A 17,544-nucleotide genomic window follows, 5' to 3' on the forward strand; every position below is an offset into this window, starting at 1 on the left:
AATGTCAGGTATACAGAAAGGAAGAGAGACAGAGAGGAAGATTTTCTGTCCAATGATTCATTCTCCAAGTGGCTGCAATGGCCGGAGCTGCCCCAATTTGAAGCCAGAAGTTTGGAACCTCCTCTGGGTCTCCCATGCAGGTGCAGGGTCCCAAGGCTTTAGACTGTCCTCAACTGCTGTCCCAGGCCACAAGCAAGTAGCTGGATGGGAAGTGGGTCTGCCAGGATTAGAACTGGCAAGCATATGGGATCCTGGCAGGCACAAGGCGAGGACTTTAGCATCTAGGTTTCCATGTTGGGACCCAGAAGGAATACTTTCACTCAAACAATGACAAACAAGCCTTGGGTTCAGCATATTTGCATTTTTCTCTGTTTCTAGGTTGACAAATAAAAAAAAAGTTTTGTTTTTAAACTAAAAATATCTGTGTCCTCTATGGAGATAAGCTGTATCTGAACTTACACATGACCCTGGAAATGAGCAAACAGGTTAGTGGAAAAATGTTCAGTCTGTGCAGAAGTATGTAGAAGCAAGGCTGTAACACCCTTGAATGAAGTTTTAGTTTTATTGCAGCAATAGCCATCTGGCTTAGTATCCTATAGAAAAATAACAAGCAACACTTACACTTTGCCTGTGATGCCAAGCCTGGGTAGAGGACTGAGAAGTATTAAACATTTAACAATCTTTTAACTCTTTCAAAGTGTTGTCATCTTCTGCCTTTATTGATTGCTCTCAGCAATCCTGTAAAGGCTTGTTTCCCACTTTTGACAGTGAGAAAAATGAGGTGTAAAGCCATGTGTGAAATGATTCATTTAATTTTATACAGTTAATGAGAAGCTGGTACAAGTCTTGAAGGTAAGTCTTTTCATTCCCACTCCTGTGATATTTTAGCCAGTTCATTTGCATTAAATGCATTAGTGTAACATCCAGGCCAGTGACTGACACTCAGGTAAAATCCACTAATTGTCATAACTGTTATTTAGGGTTGAATAGTCTATTTCTTTGGGTGGGCAGACACTCTGTACTTTCACTCAGCCGACGCACCAAAGGGTTTCACTAACTCATGTTCTATTTGATGAAAAAATCCCAACAATCCAAGAACAAACAAATGTACTTGATATTTTTATTCACTTAACAGAAACATTCACTTATCAGATATCACTGAAGTGCAATTTACAGAATTTAGGGGAAATTAACATATTTAAATTCATATTTTAAGGTTTTGGATTTTTTTTACAAATATTACAAATGTACATCCATTGGTACAATATAGCCATTCAATCATGCTTTTTATGTACATACCTTCAATTAAGAATTACTATTAATTAAGTTCATTTTGTTTAAAAAATGCTGAAAATTAACTGCGCACTCCTGGGAAATATATTTTCTTTACTGATGTACATATTACAGAGAGATAGAAATTTAGTGCCTGTATGAAAAGAGGCACGAGAATCCAGATAATTTTAACTTTAGTTTTAAAGATCCCTCCAACTTTCATTTTAAAATTGTGAGTTGGGAAATATGGTATTTCTTTCTCTAGAGTTTGATGCAGTTTTTTTGCTTTGTAGGGAGGGTATTGTTTGGTCTAAATTTCTAGAGATGTGGCTATCAGTGTTCATTTTGGTGGGAGGTCAGACTGAATGGGCACATTCCAGGAATAAAAACAAACAAAAAGGCCACGGCAAATTCTGCAATGAGAAGTGCTATGAGAATACAATACACCACACACCCTTTCTTAATCTTGAGCATCAGCCTGCTTCCTTGGTTAACCCAGGAGTAGACACTGCCCATGAGTTCATTCCTTTCAGTAGTAACAATGAATCATCAAAGACTCAGAACTTTAGGAATGGGAAAAACAAACAACAATGAAGGGGAGAATAAAGAAGAAAAAGAAAAATAACAGAAAGCAGACTAAAGTGTTAGAATATATGGGAGAAGAAACAAAGGGTGGCAGCAATGGATAACCTCTCTGGTTTCCCAGAATTGAAGACAGAAGAAATCACATTGAGAACGAAAGTTGTGTTTCATGCCCATTTCTCTTGTGGCCTACATCTACCATATCTCTGCTTTTGTGTTCTCCTTTTATCATCTTCCTTTTGTCTGAATCATAATTAGTGGGAAGAGTTTGATAAGAACTACACATGTCACAGCATTTCCAGAAAACAGCTGCACTTCAGCCCACACTGTTGAGTCAGAACCATGGACAGCAACAAGGGAGCCAGACTGTCTTCTCTCCATCCTCTGTAGTCCAGTCCCTGTTTATGTCCACCCCACATTGTCCCTCACGCATTATATCAACTCTTGCAGGTGGGAGGCATACGATAGGCAAGTTCGAACCGAATAAGAGCTGCTTTGATAGCTCTATAGCCTTTTCTGTGACACAGAGCTTTAGGTTTTCCACTCCAATCATGACCTCTGCAAAAACTCAAAATGGGATCATCTATCAAAATGTGTAGGACAGTGAGTGGATTTACTAATCCTGGCTTGGATTATTGACTTTGTAAACCCTGTTAGAAAAATGACAGAGAAGCCAGCAAAGGTACTTCAGGGTTTTGCTGAATCTGAAGTGAGACTTCTGTCAAATAAATGATCCAAGTAATCAAGTGAGAATACATAAAAAAGATTTTTTTCTAACTTCCCTTTGGTCTCCAGTAGAAAGTGACATTTATTGTATATGAGCCAATTAGGTTGTTTCATTAGAATGGCTTCTTAAAACTTGGTATATAAGATTGCCTAAATTAAAAATGTCTACTTATATTTAAGTTTCAAATGTCTTTTACTTTTTAAAAGAAGATACTATAGAATCATCTTGAAATTTGTAATCTAAAAATAGGATTTCATCAAAATATTCCACTCTATTCTGGGCATTGATATACTATGTACTTACTCATTATGGCTCTCCAGACGTGGTAAACACTATACCAAAAAAAAAATCCTCTACACTTAACTTTATTGATAATAACACTTCCTGGGAAAGGAAAATTAGTAGGAAAAATATGAGCAATGCATTTATTTGAAAAGTAACTCAGCTTGACATTTTTGAGGAACAAGACTCAACACAGAGTTAGTTGTGGCATGATAGATATATACAGCTTTATAAAGAGAATCACAGGAATAAAAATGAAATGATAGTTATAGACTCACAAATCCTTTTGTTGGCAAAAAGAAAAGCCAAAGAAATCCTAAATTCAATAATGTGTTATTATACATGGTTGTGAAACCTTGTGTTGGAGCTGGACGACTGGCTCCTGAATGCCTCAGTGGCCTTTCCCCTTGGGCTCCATCCTATGAAAAGGCTCACAAAATGATCAGACACAGACTTTTTGATGAAAAGCTAAGCAGGAAAACTTAACTTGCTTATCTCCCTGATGGGAAAGAAATGAGTGTTTTGGACATAAATAGTAATTGTGTTCATTTTATTTGGACTTTAGTGGTGGGGATAAATAGATATGAATAGAGAACACAGAAAGTGTAGGAACAAAGGAACAAATGGCTTTGTGCTAATGTGTGGCAAGAAACACAAGGAGGTATAGGAATGGTAGTTTTGACCAAATTCAGAAGGACAGAGGGCTAGCTGGGGTGATTTAAATGGTTGGATACTCTTTCTGTTTTTTTTTTTTTCTCAGCTAAAGGTTTTAAGAGGTTGACCAGAGGCTATAGATAATCTATTTGTGTTTTGTTTAATTTACAGAAACCTTTGATGAGGATGTGTGTGAGAGTTATTCCTGCAGTAAAAAAACATAGGATAGTCCTAGCCTTATAGCAGTGTTGGGCTATTACTCTGGACTTTGACCTAAAAGATCAATCTTTGGGCTTCTATCACTAGTTCTTCTGTCTGGGAAATGAGATGACTTGTCCCTTTCCATACCTGGCCACTTGGGATTAGGTCAGACTTCTGCCTGTTGGAAAGAACTTGCATGTGGCACGAGCTGGCCATGGTGTTCAGTATTAATCTGCTTTCTTACTTGGTTCCCTTAAATCCTTTATATTTTCTGCATTCAAGGAAGACTTTCTCCCATGGGCCCTGGCTTCCCAGCATGTGGTTCATTTCTGTTGTCTCAATATACTCTCTTCTTTCATTGCACAGAGCCCAGGGTTGTCCCACTATTCCTTATTTCCCTCTCCACTCTGCATTCACTCAGATTTCTCTCAGAAGAGTTCCTGATTTTCAGACTCTCATTTTGCTATAAAATCTTTTTCTATAAATTTTCTTGGTAGAGCCTTAATCTAGGTTTTCAAGAAGTCTTCTGTTGGCTTATGAATTTATTGTATATGAATTTCTATGCTAGGGCCAATGGGTAGAATTAAGTTAATGAGTGGATTTTACAAAAGCAGTTTATTTATTTATTTATTTTTGGGAAAGTTTAGTTGTTTCTGGAGAGCCAGAAGTTAGACAAATAAATCACAACTGCTTAGCTGAAGTTGAGGCACTGTGAATATTTTTCCTAACTGGGGATGTAATTGCTTTTCTAGTCTCTTGACTCAGATCACATAGGTGACACTCATTGAACCTATTTTCTTGATGACCCCTGAACTCTTCCCCATAATGGTTAAAACTGCTGCTGTGAATGAATCTCCTCACTTTAAAAAAGCATATTGACATACTCATAATGCATATTCACTCTTCTTCAAATTCAGAATGTTAGTAGTTTGAGTTCCAAGTCATATATTTCAATCAGGGATCATTTGTGCTTCCATGCTTTCAGAAAAAGGAGTCAAGATGCCTGATGGTTAAGAGAGGATCTAAGTTATAGATTAGTCCCAAGTGTTTTGGCTTTCTAAGCTTCATCCTAATAATGCATCAAGTTACTAGAAAGCAATGTCAACTAGCCATACCATCTTAGCTTTTGCATTGAATCAAGACTTCATTTTATTTCCTTCATTTTAATGAAACATTAGTATGAATCATCTACTTGCAAAAAATTTTTCATGTCTTTTAAAACTATCTTGAAGATGTTGTCTACTGCAGTGGCTATGTTCTTTTCTAAAACAATGTGAGTGATAGATTTGAAATTACATAAGATCTCAGGGGAAAGTTTCTATTTTCATACTAATAGCACTACTTCTTATCATGTAACAAATAGCTACAACTCAGTTTGTTACATTTCTGTCTCATTGTTATGATATATGTACTTTATGCTTAAATATATACAGCATGATGTTGTGTTTGCATTTCTTGGGGGGGTGGTCAGCTAGAATTCAAACAGGAAGCTTATAATCTAGAGGTGGCTACTTTTGTATTTTGCTATTTGGCTTAATGAATTTCCTATACAGCTGTTATAATAGGAGAAATCATAGACTTGCTAACTAGCATCATGAATGTTAGAAATGCATTCTCAGTGGTAAAATAATTGAAGGTTCATGGTGGGGAAGTGCCTCATCCTTGCACGAATCTAGCATCTCTCCTGTAAGGGATGATGCTAAGAAAATATTCTGTCCAGCCATGATCTTTGACGCCTTGTCTAGATGTGGTGGAATCCTGCCTCTTGCATTTTGGCATTTGCTTTATGTGAATTTTTTTTGGTCAACAAGATGATGATTGGAAAACTTAAAAGAAACAAAGTCTGGCCTCAAGCCTATAGTCAAAATTGTTTTTGAAATTTTTCTTGTTTTCTGGTAAAATTTTAGTTAAAAATTCATAATCTGGTGTGAGACCTAGTTTTATTGACATCTGATCAGATGTCGAGCTAACCCTGACACAACACAACTGCACTCTCTCTCAGTCTTTGCCAAAAGGAACTAGGAGTGATGATTGGCTGAATAGCCACGGACCAGCAAGCAACATTCGGTTTGTAAGATGTTCGCAAATGATTCTCTTGTGTCACACATCTTCACTCACTGATACTTTGGGTAACTGTCTCTGTTTTGCAAGGATGCTTATCATTTCTCTGGATCTATTTTAGGTGTTTAACATTGTGTATCACAAGTTTTTTTAATTAAAGGAGATGGAATAAGAAAACCAAGATGAATAATGAAAATAAGAGAACGTTGTAATTGGATTCTTTTTGGATATTCCATGGCTTTTCTCTTCACTTGTGGCTTATCTTGAAGTTTCATATAAGCTCTGCTAGTGAGACACAAACACATCTGTAGGGAGGAGCGTGGCAGGCTCAGGTCACAGCGGGTGATGCCTGAGGTTTATTTGTAACTGGTGATGCTTCAATATCACTTTTCAAGGCTGCAGGTAATGCTGCCCCTGTTATCTCCCCTCCCATACACACCTTGGCTATATAGAAATTTTCCCACTGACACCACCAAGAAGAGACAGAGCTAATGTAGCAGCACTTGCACATTTGGGTGTAGTGGACAGGGTTCTTGGGTGAGCAACTCGACTTCAAGTCCAGTTGCCCAACTCTATTTCAAACACTTGTGTGCATCCAGAACCCTGCAAGGAAACAAATGCAGAGAACCCATGAACACACCGTGTTGCTCCACATGCCCAACCTCGTCCTTTCCAAGTGTTCCACTCTGGTTGAAGAGCAAAGGAGTCTGGTGATTTAGAGAGTTAGTAGAAACTGGTCTTGCTCTGGTGGTTTCCTCACCCAGGTGCCCAGCCCTGCTTTCTGAAAAGCCTTAAACAGCTGCTGCTTCACAGACTGGTAGGTCTGGGCTCCCTGTTTGGCCTCACAGTACATGGATGGCGTGTCTCCACAGCTTGGTATCCGTGTGCTGAGCTGTGGACAGGAAGAAGAAAAGAGCAAGTCATACTCAAAGCTGGTGCAGGAGCCTCTGCCCATGGGGTTTTAAGCAAACCATCACTCTTGGTCTCAGCATTTGCTTTTTCTTCCTCCTATCTTTTAGAACACAAAAACATAATAAAAAGCACCTGTGTCTCAGTTCTAAGAGACCAGTTATATGGAAAACCCAAAGTGTGAATGATTAATGAACAAAATTAACATATAACTTGTCTGCTTTTTACAACATAAGCACCTTGCATATTTTCCTTTCTGGAGGAGGATTAGGGAATGAAAATGGGAAAGGGACCCCAGGATGATTGTGGCAACTGAAGTAGCAGGTGGGGCAGGTGGTAAAAAAGAAAGGGTTTGAATGATATTAGATGCCCAGGACAATACAATTAAAATGATTACTTGGCGAGGTTTCTGAATATAACAATCAAAGCTTTGAAAGTCAACATAACGCAGAGGTCAAATATGGTTCCAATCCATAGCCCTCCACACCTCTCTCCTGCCCCCAAGGAGATCAGGGCTTGCAATGAAAGAGGAGGGCAAGACCCTCTACTGGGGGAGCTCTCAGAGTTTGGAGATCAGCACGCCCACTCAAGCTCTCTCATGCAATGACCCCCCCAACTCCCCCCATCTCCCCAGTCCTCCCCGCCCCCAGGCCGCAAGGATGAAACAAGAGATCCTTTGTTCAGTAAGGCAAAACTGATGGCTCTCTATCCTTTCTAAGTCTTTAGAAGTGAACGGAGCAAGAGAGCAGGCACGATGGAGCCTGCCTGGCTGAAGCTCTCTGCTCATACACAATGGCAGCAGTCACAGGCACGCTCAGAGCCAAATGTGTACTATCTGGAGTCATTTAAGTTGACAAAAATGCTTATTTTAAGCATCAGTATATATGTCTTATTCTACTATTGATAAACTAACCATAGCACCATTATTCCTATTCTGAATCACTGCTTGGACAAAAACTTAGCAAATCATTTTGTATTTGTCGACACTATTTTTTTTTTTTTTTGCTTTGGTCATAGTCTTCTATACTTTGGAAATACATGAAAATGTGTATTTTGGTTTAAAATCCAGAAATTCAATATTGTTCCTGACTCTGGAGGAGAAAGCAGCTTCCGAATGGCTGATGCAGAGAAAATGCTGAGGCATCAGAGTGGTGGAGAAATGCCAACTACATTTACATTTAGAGGAAAATAACATGACTTTTCCGGGTATTAAATTTCTTGAATATAAACTTTATGCCAACTTCAAAAAAATTATATGAGGCCAGTGTTGTGGTTAAGAATTGCTGTTCTCAATGCCCATATGCCATGCTTGGGGACCTGTTTGGTCCTGTTTGCTTGCTTCTATTCCGACTCCTGCTAGTGTGCCCAAGAAAGCAGTGAAAGATATTCAAGAGCTTAGCTCTAAAGTTCTGGGCTTCTGGCTTTGGCCACTTGGAAAGTGAAGCAGCAGATGGAAGATTCTCTGTCTCTCTGCCTTTTAAATAAGTTAAAAAAAACCTTAAAAGATGCTTCTACAAACTTTTCTTATGCTCCTCCATGTGCAGTGGTCAGCACAGTGCTTGGCACATTAGCTGTTTGTCAGGTAGTTCCTTTCGTCTTGACTTTCCAGTGCCAAGGTTTCTGCACTCCAGTACTGCTTGTCTAGGGACCAGGCTTGGACACTCAGAGTCCTAAATCTAGGGGAAGGGGGAACCGTTATTGGTCTGGACAGCTGAGGAAAGGAAATGCATTGGGAACTGGATTTTGCGTTCTGTGTCCTTTTTGCTGCAGACCCGGAGGGGGCCCACTCCTGTGATCTGGTTCAGGGTGCCAGCCTGAGTCTGTTGTGGCTAGCTTCTCCCCAGGAAGGACAGGTGCTACCTACCCTGCCATAGAGCCGTGACCACCAAGCCGAGAACACATGCTTGCAGAGCCTGGATGAGCCCCCGCAGCTCCTCTTCCCAGTGGTGGCATTAATAATCTCCAGGTCCGCATTGCCCACGACCCAGTTCAGGCTGAAGTGGGGAGACTTTCCTGGCTGCCGTGCCTCAGCATTACTCACTCCTGTCAAGACAGAAATAAAAGCAGCCAAGCATTAATATTCCTGGCCTCAGACAGGTCTCCTGTGAGAGCAGATAATGGGAAATACAATCTGTGTTGGAGCTGCTATAAGATATTCACACACAGATTGTCCACAGATTTTCATCTTTAAAACCTGGTCAGTTCACCTGCAGGTCACCCTTTCACCTCTAGGCATGACAGGTGAGAATCACACACATCCCTGATGACAGCTTTGTGCTGCAAGTCATTGCTGGTTCCTGTTTTTTTTTTAACCTTTTAATTTTTTTTAGTTTTTATTTTTAAATGATTTTTACATAGTTGATTAGGGTGAAAAGGGTCAAGGGCTACAGAAAGTAGCCCTTGGGTGAGACCATTATTTCCATACTCTCTTTTTTCTTCCCTGTTTCTAGGAAAGAGAGGGAGATAAAGGAGGAAACCACACCCAACCTCCCAGATACCTCTGTACCCTGGGATGGAGGACAGCCACCCGACACCACCCAAGGGTCCCTGATGTGGGGCATGCTTTGAGGGCACTGCTCAAGAGGCTTTTGATAGTTCAACAGTTCTGAGTTACTGCTGATCTCACCACTCCAAGCACGATGAAATCTCTCCAGAATCCACTGGTTGACATAGTCCACCTTAGAGTCTCTGTTTGCCCAGATATTCATTGCCAACCAGTTGGTGCGACCCATAATAAGCCCCACCCCCTATCTTGGTTCCCGTGCTTGCTAATATGTATAGCAGAGTATTCCAGTCTGTCCCACATCCCATTCAGCTCTCATACATGTCAATGGGCATTGAAGCCTAGTTCAACCCAACCAACCAGTCCCAGAATCCAGCCCATACACATACAAGTGGGTGTCACTCTCTATCTAGCCATGTCTGCCCTAGTCCTGGTTCTCAGGCAACTGAAGAGGGAGATGCCCACTGTTTCCCTACTGGGTCCACTCACACTCCTGGATCTTGTACTACCCAGGAGTTTCTGCAGTTTAACTTGACAGAATGTGCTCCCCATGGCAACATATGTCAGTTGATGCTACAGCAATGCCCAAACAACCCACACCCACTCTGACCTTTTGCCTGCACCAGAATGAACAGTCAACCCAGTCTGGCATTTTCCTAATCCAACTCACATGTGGCCAACAGTTGTTATAACCCTGCTCAGTTTGGTTGTCCCCCATCCTAACTCTCATGCTTTCAAGTGGGAGTGGTGGTCCCTACGCAGCCATGGGAGCCCTACACATGCCCCCTACCAGTTTTGTCCCCTCTACTCTCCTTGGCCTCATGTGTGCTGGTTGGGTGCTGCAGACCAGCCTGGCATGGCCCACCTTACTTTGGCATTAGCCAGTGGGTGGTGTAACCTTGCCAGGCCCAGCCCACCCCCAATTCCAGCTAACACTGGTAGGGCTATATCCTAGCTTACTCCAGCTGGCCCCCAGTCCTGACCCTCATGTGAACTGGGTTGTGTAGCGACTGAACCCGGACCTACACACATTCCAGTCTGGTGCTTGTATTCACCAGAGGGTGATATGAACTGGCCCAACCTCATTTGCTCCCGATCGTGCCAAATTTATGCCTGTGGGAACTGTTCTGTGGCCTGGTCTGGGCTGCTCCCTATTGTGTTCTTATATTCACCTTAACGGTCTGTGTCCTGACGGAGGAGTTCCCCAAGCTCCTCCATCAGAACCTCTGTCCAGCCCTACTTAGACCACCTCCTGTTCTAGCAGGATCACTGGCTTTTCCTCACTGACCTTCACCCATTCTGGTTTTACTGCTGGGTGAGAAACAGTTCACACATGGCTCAGCAGGGGGCAGAGACATAGCCTAGACTGTCATACACCTACTCTGGTTCTCACAAGCACCAGTGGGTGCTGGAGTCTAGCCCAGTCTGGCACACCCCAGCTCTAGTTCACACTTGTGTCAAGGGAGACTGCAGCCATTTCCAGACCAGAATGCAGCCCCCAATCTGACCTTCACACTCACCATGGGAACCACACAGCAGGGCTTCCCTTTTGCTTCTAAACAAGGCCTGATCCCAGCTATAAATCTTGCATGTGCCAATGGTTGCTCTGACACAGCCTGGCATAGTCCCTCACCTATCTTGGCCTTTGCCTTTGGATGCTGTATCATGGCCTGCCCCAGCCTGCCCCCAGTCCCAACTCATGCTGGTGAGTGCTGGTACGTGGCCCTGCTCATTCTGCTCCCATCTCTGGCTCATGCAAACCAGTAATTGTGACAGCTTAGCCCGGAATGACCAGCACTCTAGCCTGGTTTCTGTACTTGCTGGTGAGCTACGGTTTGCTTGGCCCTGCCCAGTCCACCCCTTCCAAAAGCAACTCACACACATTTGCCAATAGCTGGAGCTACCTTGCACATCCTGCTCATTCCCCAGGCCTGGACCACATGCTCAGCAGCAGTAGCTATGACACACTGGGGGAGTTGCCCATTTACTCCCACTTGGTTCACTCTCAGACCCAGATCTCATGCATGCCAGTGGGTGCTAAGCCTTTTCCCAGCATAGTCTTCCCCTCCATCTTTGCCTTGTATGAGCTGGTGAATGTTGTGTCCCTGCCTGCCCCATACCCTGTTTTAGGATTCACTGTGTGTTCTGCAACCTGGATCTGCCCAGACTATTCTGGATCCCTGTACCTGTGAGTGTTGGCAGGCACCATGGTCAATCATCATCACCCCAACTCTTGAGCTAAGCAGCAACACTTGTATTTCCATAGAGTTTGGCTCCACATATCCCCACAGAGACTCTACCTCTGGACCTGGTTCTCTTGTGTGCTGGTTAGTGTCATGACCCTGCCTAATGTGACATGTGCCCTGTGTTGACATTCAGTCAGCTACTGGGATCTAGTCCTGCTAGACAGACCCCCAGCCCTAGCTTTTGCATGGACTGGTATGTGTGGTGGTCAACAATGTCCCATGTTAATAAGCCCAACCCAGGACTCCCATGTGGACTGGTGTATCAGTCTGACCCATACAGATCTTCTGGACTCTTCCCTGCAAACCAGCAGGTTTCAGTCCCCTTAGTTACCTGCAAGTACAGTGGGCCTTTATTGGGGGGAATCTTTCCTGATGTAAATGTACAGTGGCCTTATACACAGATGTCCCTTGGCAGTAATTCTACTCCCTCAAGAGCCCCAAACTCGCTGCTGGGTGGCCATTGGGTGAAGCCTGATTCTGGTTGGCCTTTTGGCCACCAGAGGGTTGATTTTGCCCAGTGGTTGGCAGTGGTGGTTTGGGTTAGTTCCCCAAGCGTTGAGTCTGTTTTGGTTCAAATGCCCCCAGCAGTCATCACGCTGCTGTGATGTCTGTCCATCCAAGCTCCAAGCACAACCCCACCTGGCCCCTCTGAAGTTGGTGGCAATGGGCAGAGCCAGGGATCTAGGCTGCCGAGTTCCCCACACAGTGTCTTTGCTGTGGACTCTGGCAAGCCCCTGGTTTGTCCACCGCTTTGCAGCCACAGCCATGGCTAGGGCCCCAAACATTGAGTCCGACCTGGCTCACATGTCCCCAGCAGCTGCCATGCTGTTAGGAGATCTATCCATTGAAGCCCCGATGACGAACCTACCTGGCCCCCCTTGCCAAGATGGTGGCTTAACCTTTTAATTTAAAGGATTTTAAATCAGTTTTGTAGTAATAAAGACCTGCCCAGATTTCTTTCTCTCTTTCTATAAATATTTGCTGAGGAAATTAATGAACAAACAAAGCCATGCCAAAGCAATCGAAGACTGTGTGTTTATTGGCCAACCACCGCAGGTCCAGCCTGTTAAAGAGCTGGTAAACATCAAGAGACCTTTTAGGTTTATAGTTTGGTTGGTGAGGCCAAACAAAAAAACAAAACCCACCAAAAACCAAAAAGAAAAAAAAAAAAAAGAAAAACCCTAAAACAAAAAAATCCATTGACTGCAAGGGAGTTGTAAGAATGTGGGATAATTAATCAAGTGCTGAGATGCAGACACAGCACTGGCCATCAACTTTCTGAGGGTCATTGTGAAAGGAAGATGTGGGTCCCTCTGCTTAAAAATTGCTAAAAAAATGTACAGTTACCAGGAACGGGCTCTTTCTAAGCTTCAGTCCCTGTGGGGATGGGAGGGCCACACACCCAGGGAGCTGCTCTTGACCAGGAAGCATCTCAAATGTTCAGGGAAGTCCTAGTTTCAATGTGTGACTCTCTTTGTCAGATTGCACACTCTTTTTTTTTTTTTTTTGTTGGAATCTACCCATTCCTTATAATTCTCTCAGAATAACAGAAACAGAAAGCAGAGGGTTCACAGCCTGGAATGGTAGTGGCTGTGCCTGTGCTTTTCTAGCTCTTGATGGGCCTCAATTCCTGCCCAGCTTGTCCAGCCATCTCATGGTGTTCCTTATTTTGATCAGGATTTCCTGGAGATGTTGCTGTGTGACATCTAGTGACTTGCAGCAAACACTGCAGAGGCCCCTCCTTCCAGTGATTCCATCCTGAGGATTCCAACTTGTGCAGCATTCTGGTACAGTTGGCCACTCAAATCATTGTCCACTTGCTTTTCTTCCCCACAATCCTGCTGGCTGATCTGTCACCCTTGAGGTGGGAGCATCTGAAGAAAAAGGCTCTGCAGCTCTTGGAGGTGCACTCCCCCACCCCCTGCATGAACACAGCCAGATGCTTTCCTTGGAACAAAACCGGGCATCACTGTTGAGACTCTTCCCAGTTAGGGAGGGGGCATGCTCTAAGTGTCAATCACTGTGTGGCCACATTCCAGCTACAAAAGTAAGTAGAAAAGCAATTGCCTCTTGTTCATTCGCTTGTCCCTTGCTCCATGGGTGCCTCTGGGATCTTTCACTTCTGTGGCTTCTGCAGGGAGTCCTACATAGATAGCACTTTCTACCAACACAGCCTGGTTTGGGCTGGGTTGCTTTCCCCCCACCCCCTCCTTCATTCCCACTTGTGAAACTCAGCTGAATGCCACCAACTTTGCCTGCCTCCTTTTTGCTGCCCTCTTGGCCTTCTAAACTCTTGCATAGACAAAGAGGATGATACACTACGCCTTCTCTCAGGTGTGGATCAGGCAAGATGATGGAAGCCTGCAGGGATGACCTTGAAGCTTTAGCAAGCCCACTGTATTTAGGCCACTGAAGCAGCTGCTTTGTGATGAAAGCAAAGCTGCAGGCACTACTGGTGGAGAAGCTCAGGTGTTGGTAAACAGCCTGAACGCAAAGAACTGGCTGACTGCAGTGTGAGCTCCTGGACCCAGCAGACTCCCTGTAAAGAAGATACTCACGTGTGGAGTGGAAACACAGCATGCAATGCCCTCTGGAGACAGCCCTCTCTGCAGTTCACAGGAAGAATGGCTAGAGAAGACTCTGAGCTGCAGGGTCCCAGGTCCCAGGAGGTTACAGGGGTGTCTTAGGCAGAATACACCACCCCAGTCTCCTGTCTGCCCAAAGTCAAAGTCACACTGTGACCTTCCTTTGCTCATGGATGTGTGGCATCGCATGCCCAGGCTAATTCCATTCATATCAGCTCTTTTTCCTAGAAGTGATTCACTATGGCAGCTGCCCACCCCCCAAGGGACAGCACAGGGGGAACAATCTGGCCCATTGGCAGCCACAGGCTGTCCTACTGGGCAGCAACTGCCCTGGCAGGAGGAGGCAGATGCCAAGGTCAGGGATGACTGAGTACATAGAGAGGCGGTCACTGCTCCAAATCTGTGTGCAGCTGGGTTCTAGGAGACGGCCTCCTCTGCCCCTTTTTCTTCCCTTTCCCGTTTCCTCCCTCTCTGCCCCTTTAGTCTCTGTGCTACTGAAGACCTACCATTGAGCCACAGAGCCACTCTGAGCTCAGTGGAAACTCTTGGAGTTTCTGATATGATCATGAGACCTTCTCTTTCTTTCAAATATCCTGCTCCCTCCCTTCCCATTTCCTCTTTGTTCTGGAAAGTTTAGCTGATTTGTTTCTGGCTGCCAGCACAGACACCTGCTTTGGAGAATTCTCAGCTGCAGCCCTGCTGGGCTACTCTCCCATTACTCCTGGCAAGCCGGGCCAACCTCAATGGAGCCCCGACAGTGCTGGGAAGGCAGCCATCAGGATGGTTGTGTCAATCCAGTGCCACTCTGCTCCATAGGCAGGGATGCATGGGAAGGCAATGCTGAAGGTGCAGTGGGGGAAAGGTGCAGGCTGATGAGCCCCTGGGATCTGAATGGCAGGTGGGCAGCTTCTCCTCCCACCCCCAGCACTCTAGAGTCACCTTTTCTTTAGCTTTGGTCTCAACAGGTTAGCACGAGGGGAAGGTAATGGAAACAGCTATTTGGTAAACAAGGCTTCAGCTCGAGATGGCACGAATGATCACAATACAGGAATCACTCATTGCTGACTATCCTACCCTTATCAGGCGATTTAAGTAGGAAATGAAATCATAATCCCTGCTACAGCCATCAATATCACTGAGCCCATCCATGACTACAGAGGTGCAAAGTGTGAGGCTGGAAGACCCTAATAGCCTCTTCATATGATTCAGGCGTCAGATCTGAGTTCCTGCTCAGTCTTGCTCCTTGGCAGCTGCCATTCTTTTCCTTATTTTGTTCTCTGACAGTGGTAACTTCTCCACTTCACGAGGTAAGACTGAACAAGACAGATGAGGGCACTTTTAAGTCTTCAAGTGCCAGGGTTGTTGTTATTTTCATCGGAAGGAAGATTTGGAAGTCACTTCAGTTTGTTTACAGCTCTCTGAGGCATACAGATCAAAAGATTACAGAAAATGTTCCCAATGCATTTACCTAATGCGACAGAGTCACTAACCAACGAAGGTCAGAGTTCCCTCGACATTAAGCTGTTTTATTTCACTTATGTGTGTGCTTAACAGAGCAGCTAATACCTCTGCTGGGGATGTTATTTCTTCATGTACTTTGAGCTCCTACTTTAAGAATGAAGCTTCACAAAGCAACATGAAAGGATGGAAATTTTATTTTTAAATGAATCAGCCAAGGATATTATTCGGAATGCTCACTACTCATTCAGGCCAGTGTTATGCCTTTTGACATCACTGTAATTAATGGCTGAACTGATTATACCCAAGGAGATAGAAGGACTGTGGCAGACTCACTTGAGTCTAACACGAACATTTACCAATGTACAACGCAATACGGGATTTCTTTACGGAACACTGGCATCCGTCTAAGCACTATGCTTCCCCTTTGTAGGATAAATCCTGTGTGAATGGACAACGTGTAGTCAGGAGTAATTCAATCCACTCAGAAGATAATGTTATTACCTCCTGGTTGCTGAGGCTGAGTGAGGAACGCTTATTTTATTATTCTGACACCAACCGGCCCCAGACTACCTCTTTCTGCGTCAGGCTTGCCTTCTCCCAGGTGTCAGTGTCAGAACTCTGAGGAAGGCCCAGCATTGCCCGCCTTGCCCTTGGCTGTCCTTGTTTCTTTTTTGTGTTTCTGGGTGTGTCCTCTTCTCCATCGTGTCTTGTCACCTTCACACACAGAACTCCTTGGACAGAGATGACCTGAAGATCTATTTGCAAGCTTAATATAACCTAATGCTATAATTTCTAGATTATTTCTTTTTAATCTTATTCAGATCTAAGAGACACATGGTTTTGAAGGATCTTCTTCACAAAAAGAATAATTTCACTGATTATGTACTAATGTTATAACTTTAAACCAATTTCCTAGGTGTTGTTTGGCATCCCTGCCTATAGACACAAATCGGAAATCTTCAAAGTACTTACTCATTCATTCACTCTAACCCTACTGACTGAGCTTCCCCCAGGCCCTTGTGGTTTGAGCTAAAACTGATGAGCTCAGTGCTGTATTACAGCATGAATGATGCTTCTAAATGGTACTGGATAAGTTCAGGACAGGCACAGGGACATTTTTTCTTTCTGAGCTTAGGAGTTGTGAAAATGGAAGAGGAGCATAAACTTGTATCTTGAAGTGAATATCAAATTATCTTAGAGAAATATTCATGAAAAATGGAAAATATGCCTTTGTAGATATTAAAAGAAAAGTAAGAAAGGAAGGAAAACTGAGAGTGACAGGGGTGTGGGCTGAAAAGTGTCATTATGCTCTTAAAGCTGTAAATACTAAGCTGGGGCCAGAGTGGCTCGGCTGGTTGATCCTCTGCCTCCAAATGCCAGGATCCCGGTGTTCCTCCTCCCATCCAGCTCCTTGCTTGTGGCATTGGAGTGTGATGGAGGATGGCTTGGGTCCTTGGGACCTGGCACCTGTGTGGGAGACCTGTATGGTCTTTTGAGGTATGGGTGGAAGATCTTCCTCTTTCTCTCTTTTTCTGTATATCCTTTCAAATGCAAATAAATAAACCTTAAAAACTGCAAATATATTTTTTAAAGATTTATTTTTATTATTTTTTTATTGGAAAGGCGGATAAACAGAGAGGAGAGACGGAGAGAAAGATATTCCGTCCGATGATTCACTCCCCAAGTGAGCGCAACGGCCAATGCTATGCCTATCCGAAGCCAGGAGCCTCTTCCGGGTCTCCCACGCGGGTGCAGGGTCCCAAAGCTTTGGGCTGTCATCGACTGCTTTCCCAGGCCACAGGCAGGGAGCTGGAAGGGAAGCGGGGCTGCCGGGATTAGAACCGGCGCCCATATGGGATCCTGGGCGTGCAAGGTGAGGACCTTAACCACTTGCGCCACCTCGCTGGGCCCCTCCCCCCAAAACTGCAAATATTAAATAGAAGAAATTTATTAATGTTATAAAAAAAGAAGTAAAAAGACAGATACTACTGATATTGGGGCTAGTTATATAGGAGTTGTTTCATTTTGTGGATTGATATTGTTAAAAAGTATAAGAATGAA

The 17,544-nt window shown here is 43.9% G+C and overlaps 1 protein-coding gene across 1 annotated transcript in view; it reads right to left on the bottom strand.

The window, feature by feature from the left end:
• Window positions 1-6,463: 6,463 nt before the first annotated feature.
• ADARB2 (adenosine deaminase RNA specific B2 (inactive)) overlaps window positions 6,464-17,544 on the bottom strand; it is a 183,289-nt gene continuing 172,208 nt past the window's right edge. Inside the window, exons 9-10 of the mRNA XM_040968291.1 lie at window positions 8,553-8,731; window positions 6,464-6,671 (exon numbers count right to left, since the gene is read on the bottom strand). Coding sequence (XP_040824225.1) covers window positions 6,495-6,671; window positions 8,553-8,731 — 356 coding nt within the window. The 3' untranslated portion in view covers window positions 6,464-6,494. The remainder of the gene's footprint in view (window positions 6,672-8,552; window positions 8,732-17,544) is intronic.

Source organism: Ochotona curzoniae, unplaced genomic scaffold (assembly GCF_017591425.1).
Source record: "Ochotona curzoniae isolate NIBS_2020 unplaced genomic scaffold, NIBS_Ocur_1.0 scaffold_4683, whole genome shotgun sequence".
Taxonomy (NCBI): Eukaryota; Metazoa; Chordata; class Mammalia; order Lagomorpha; family Ochotonidae; genus Ochotona; species Ochotona curzoniae.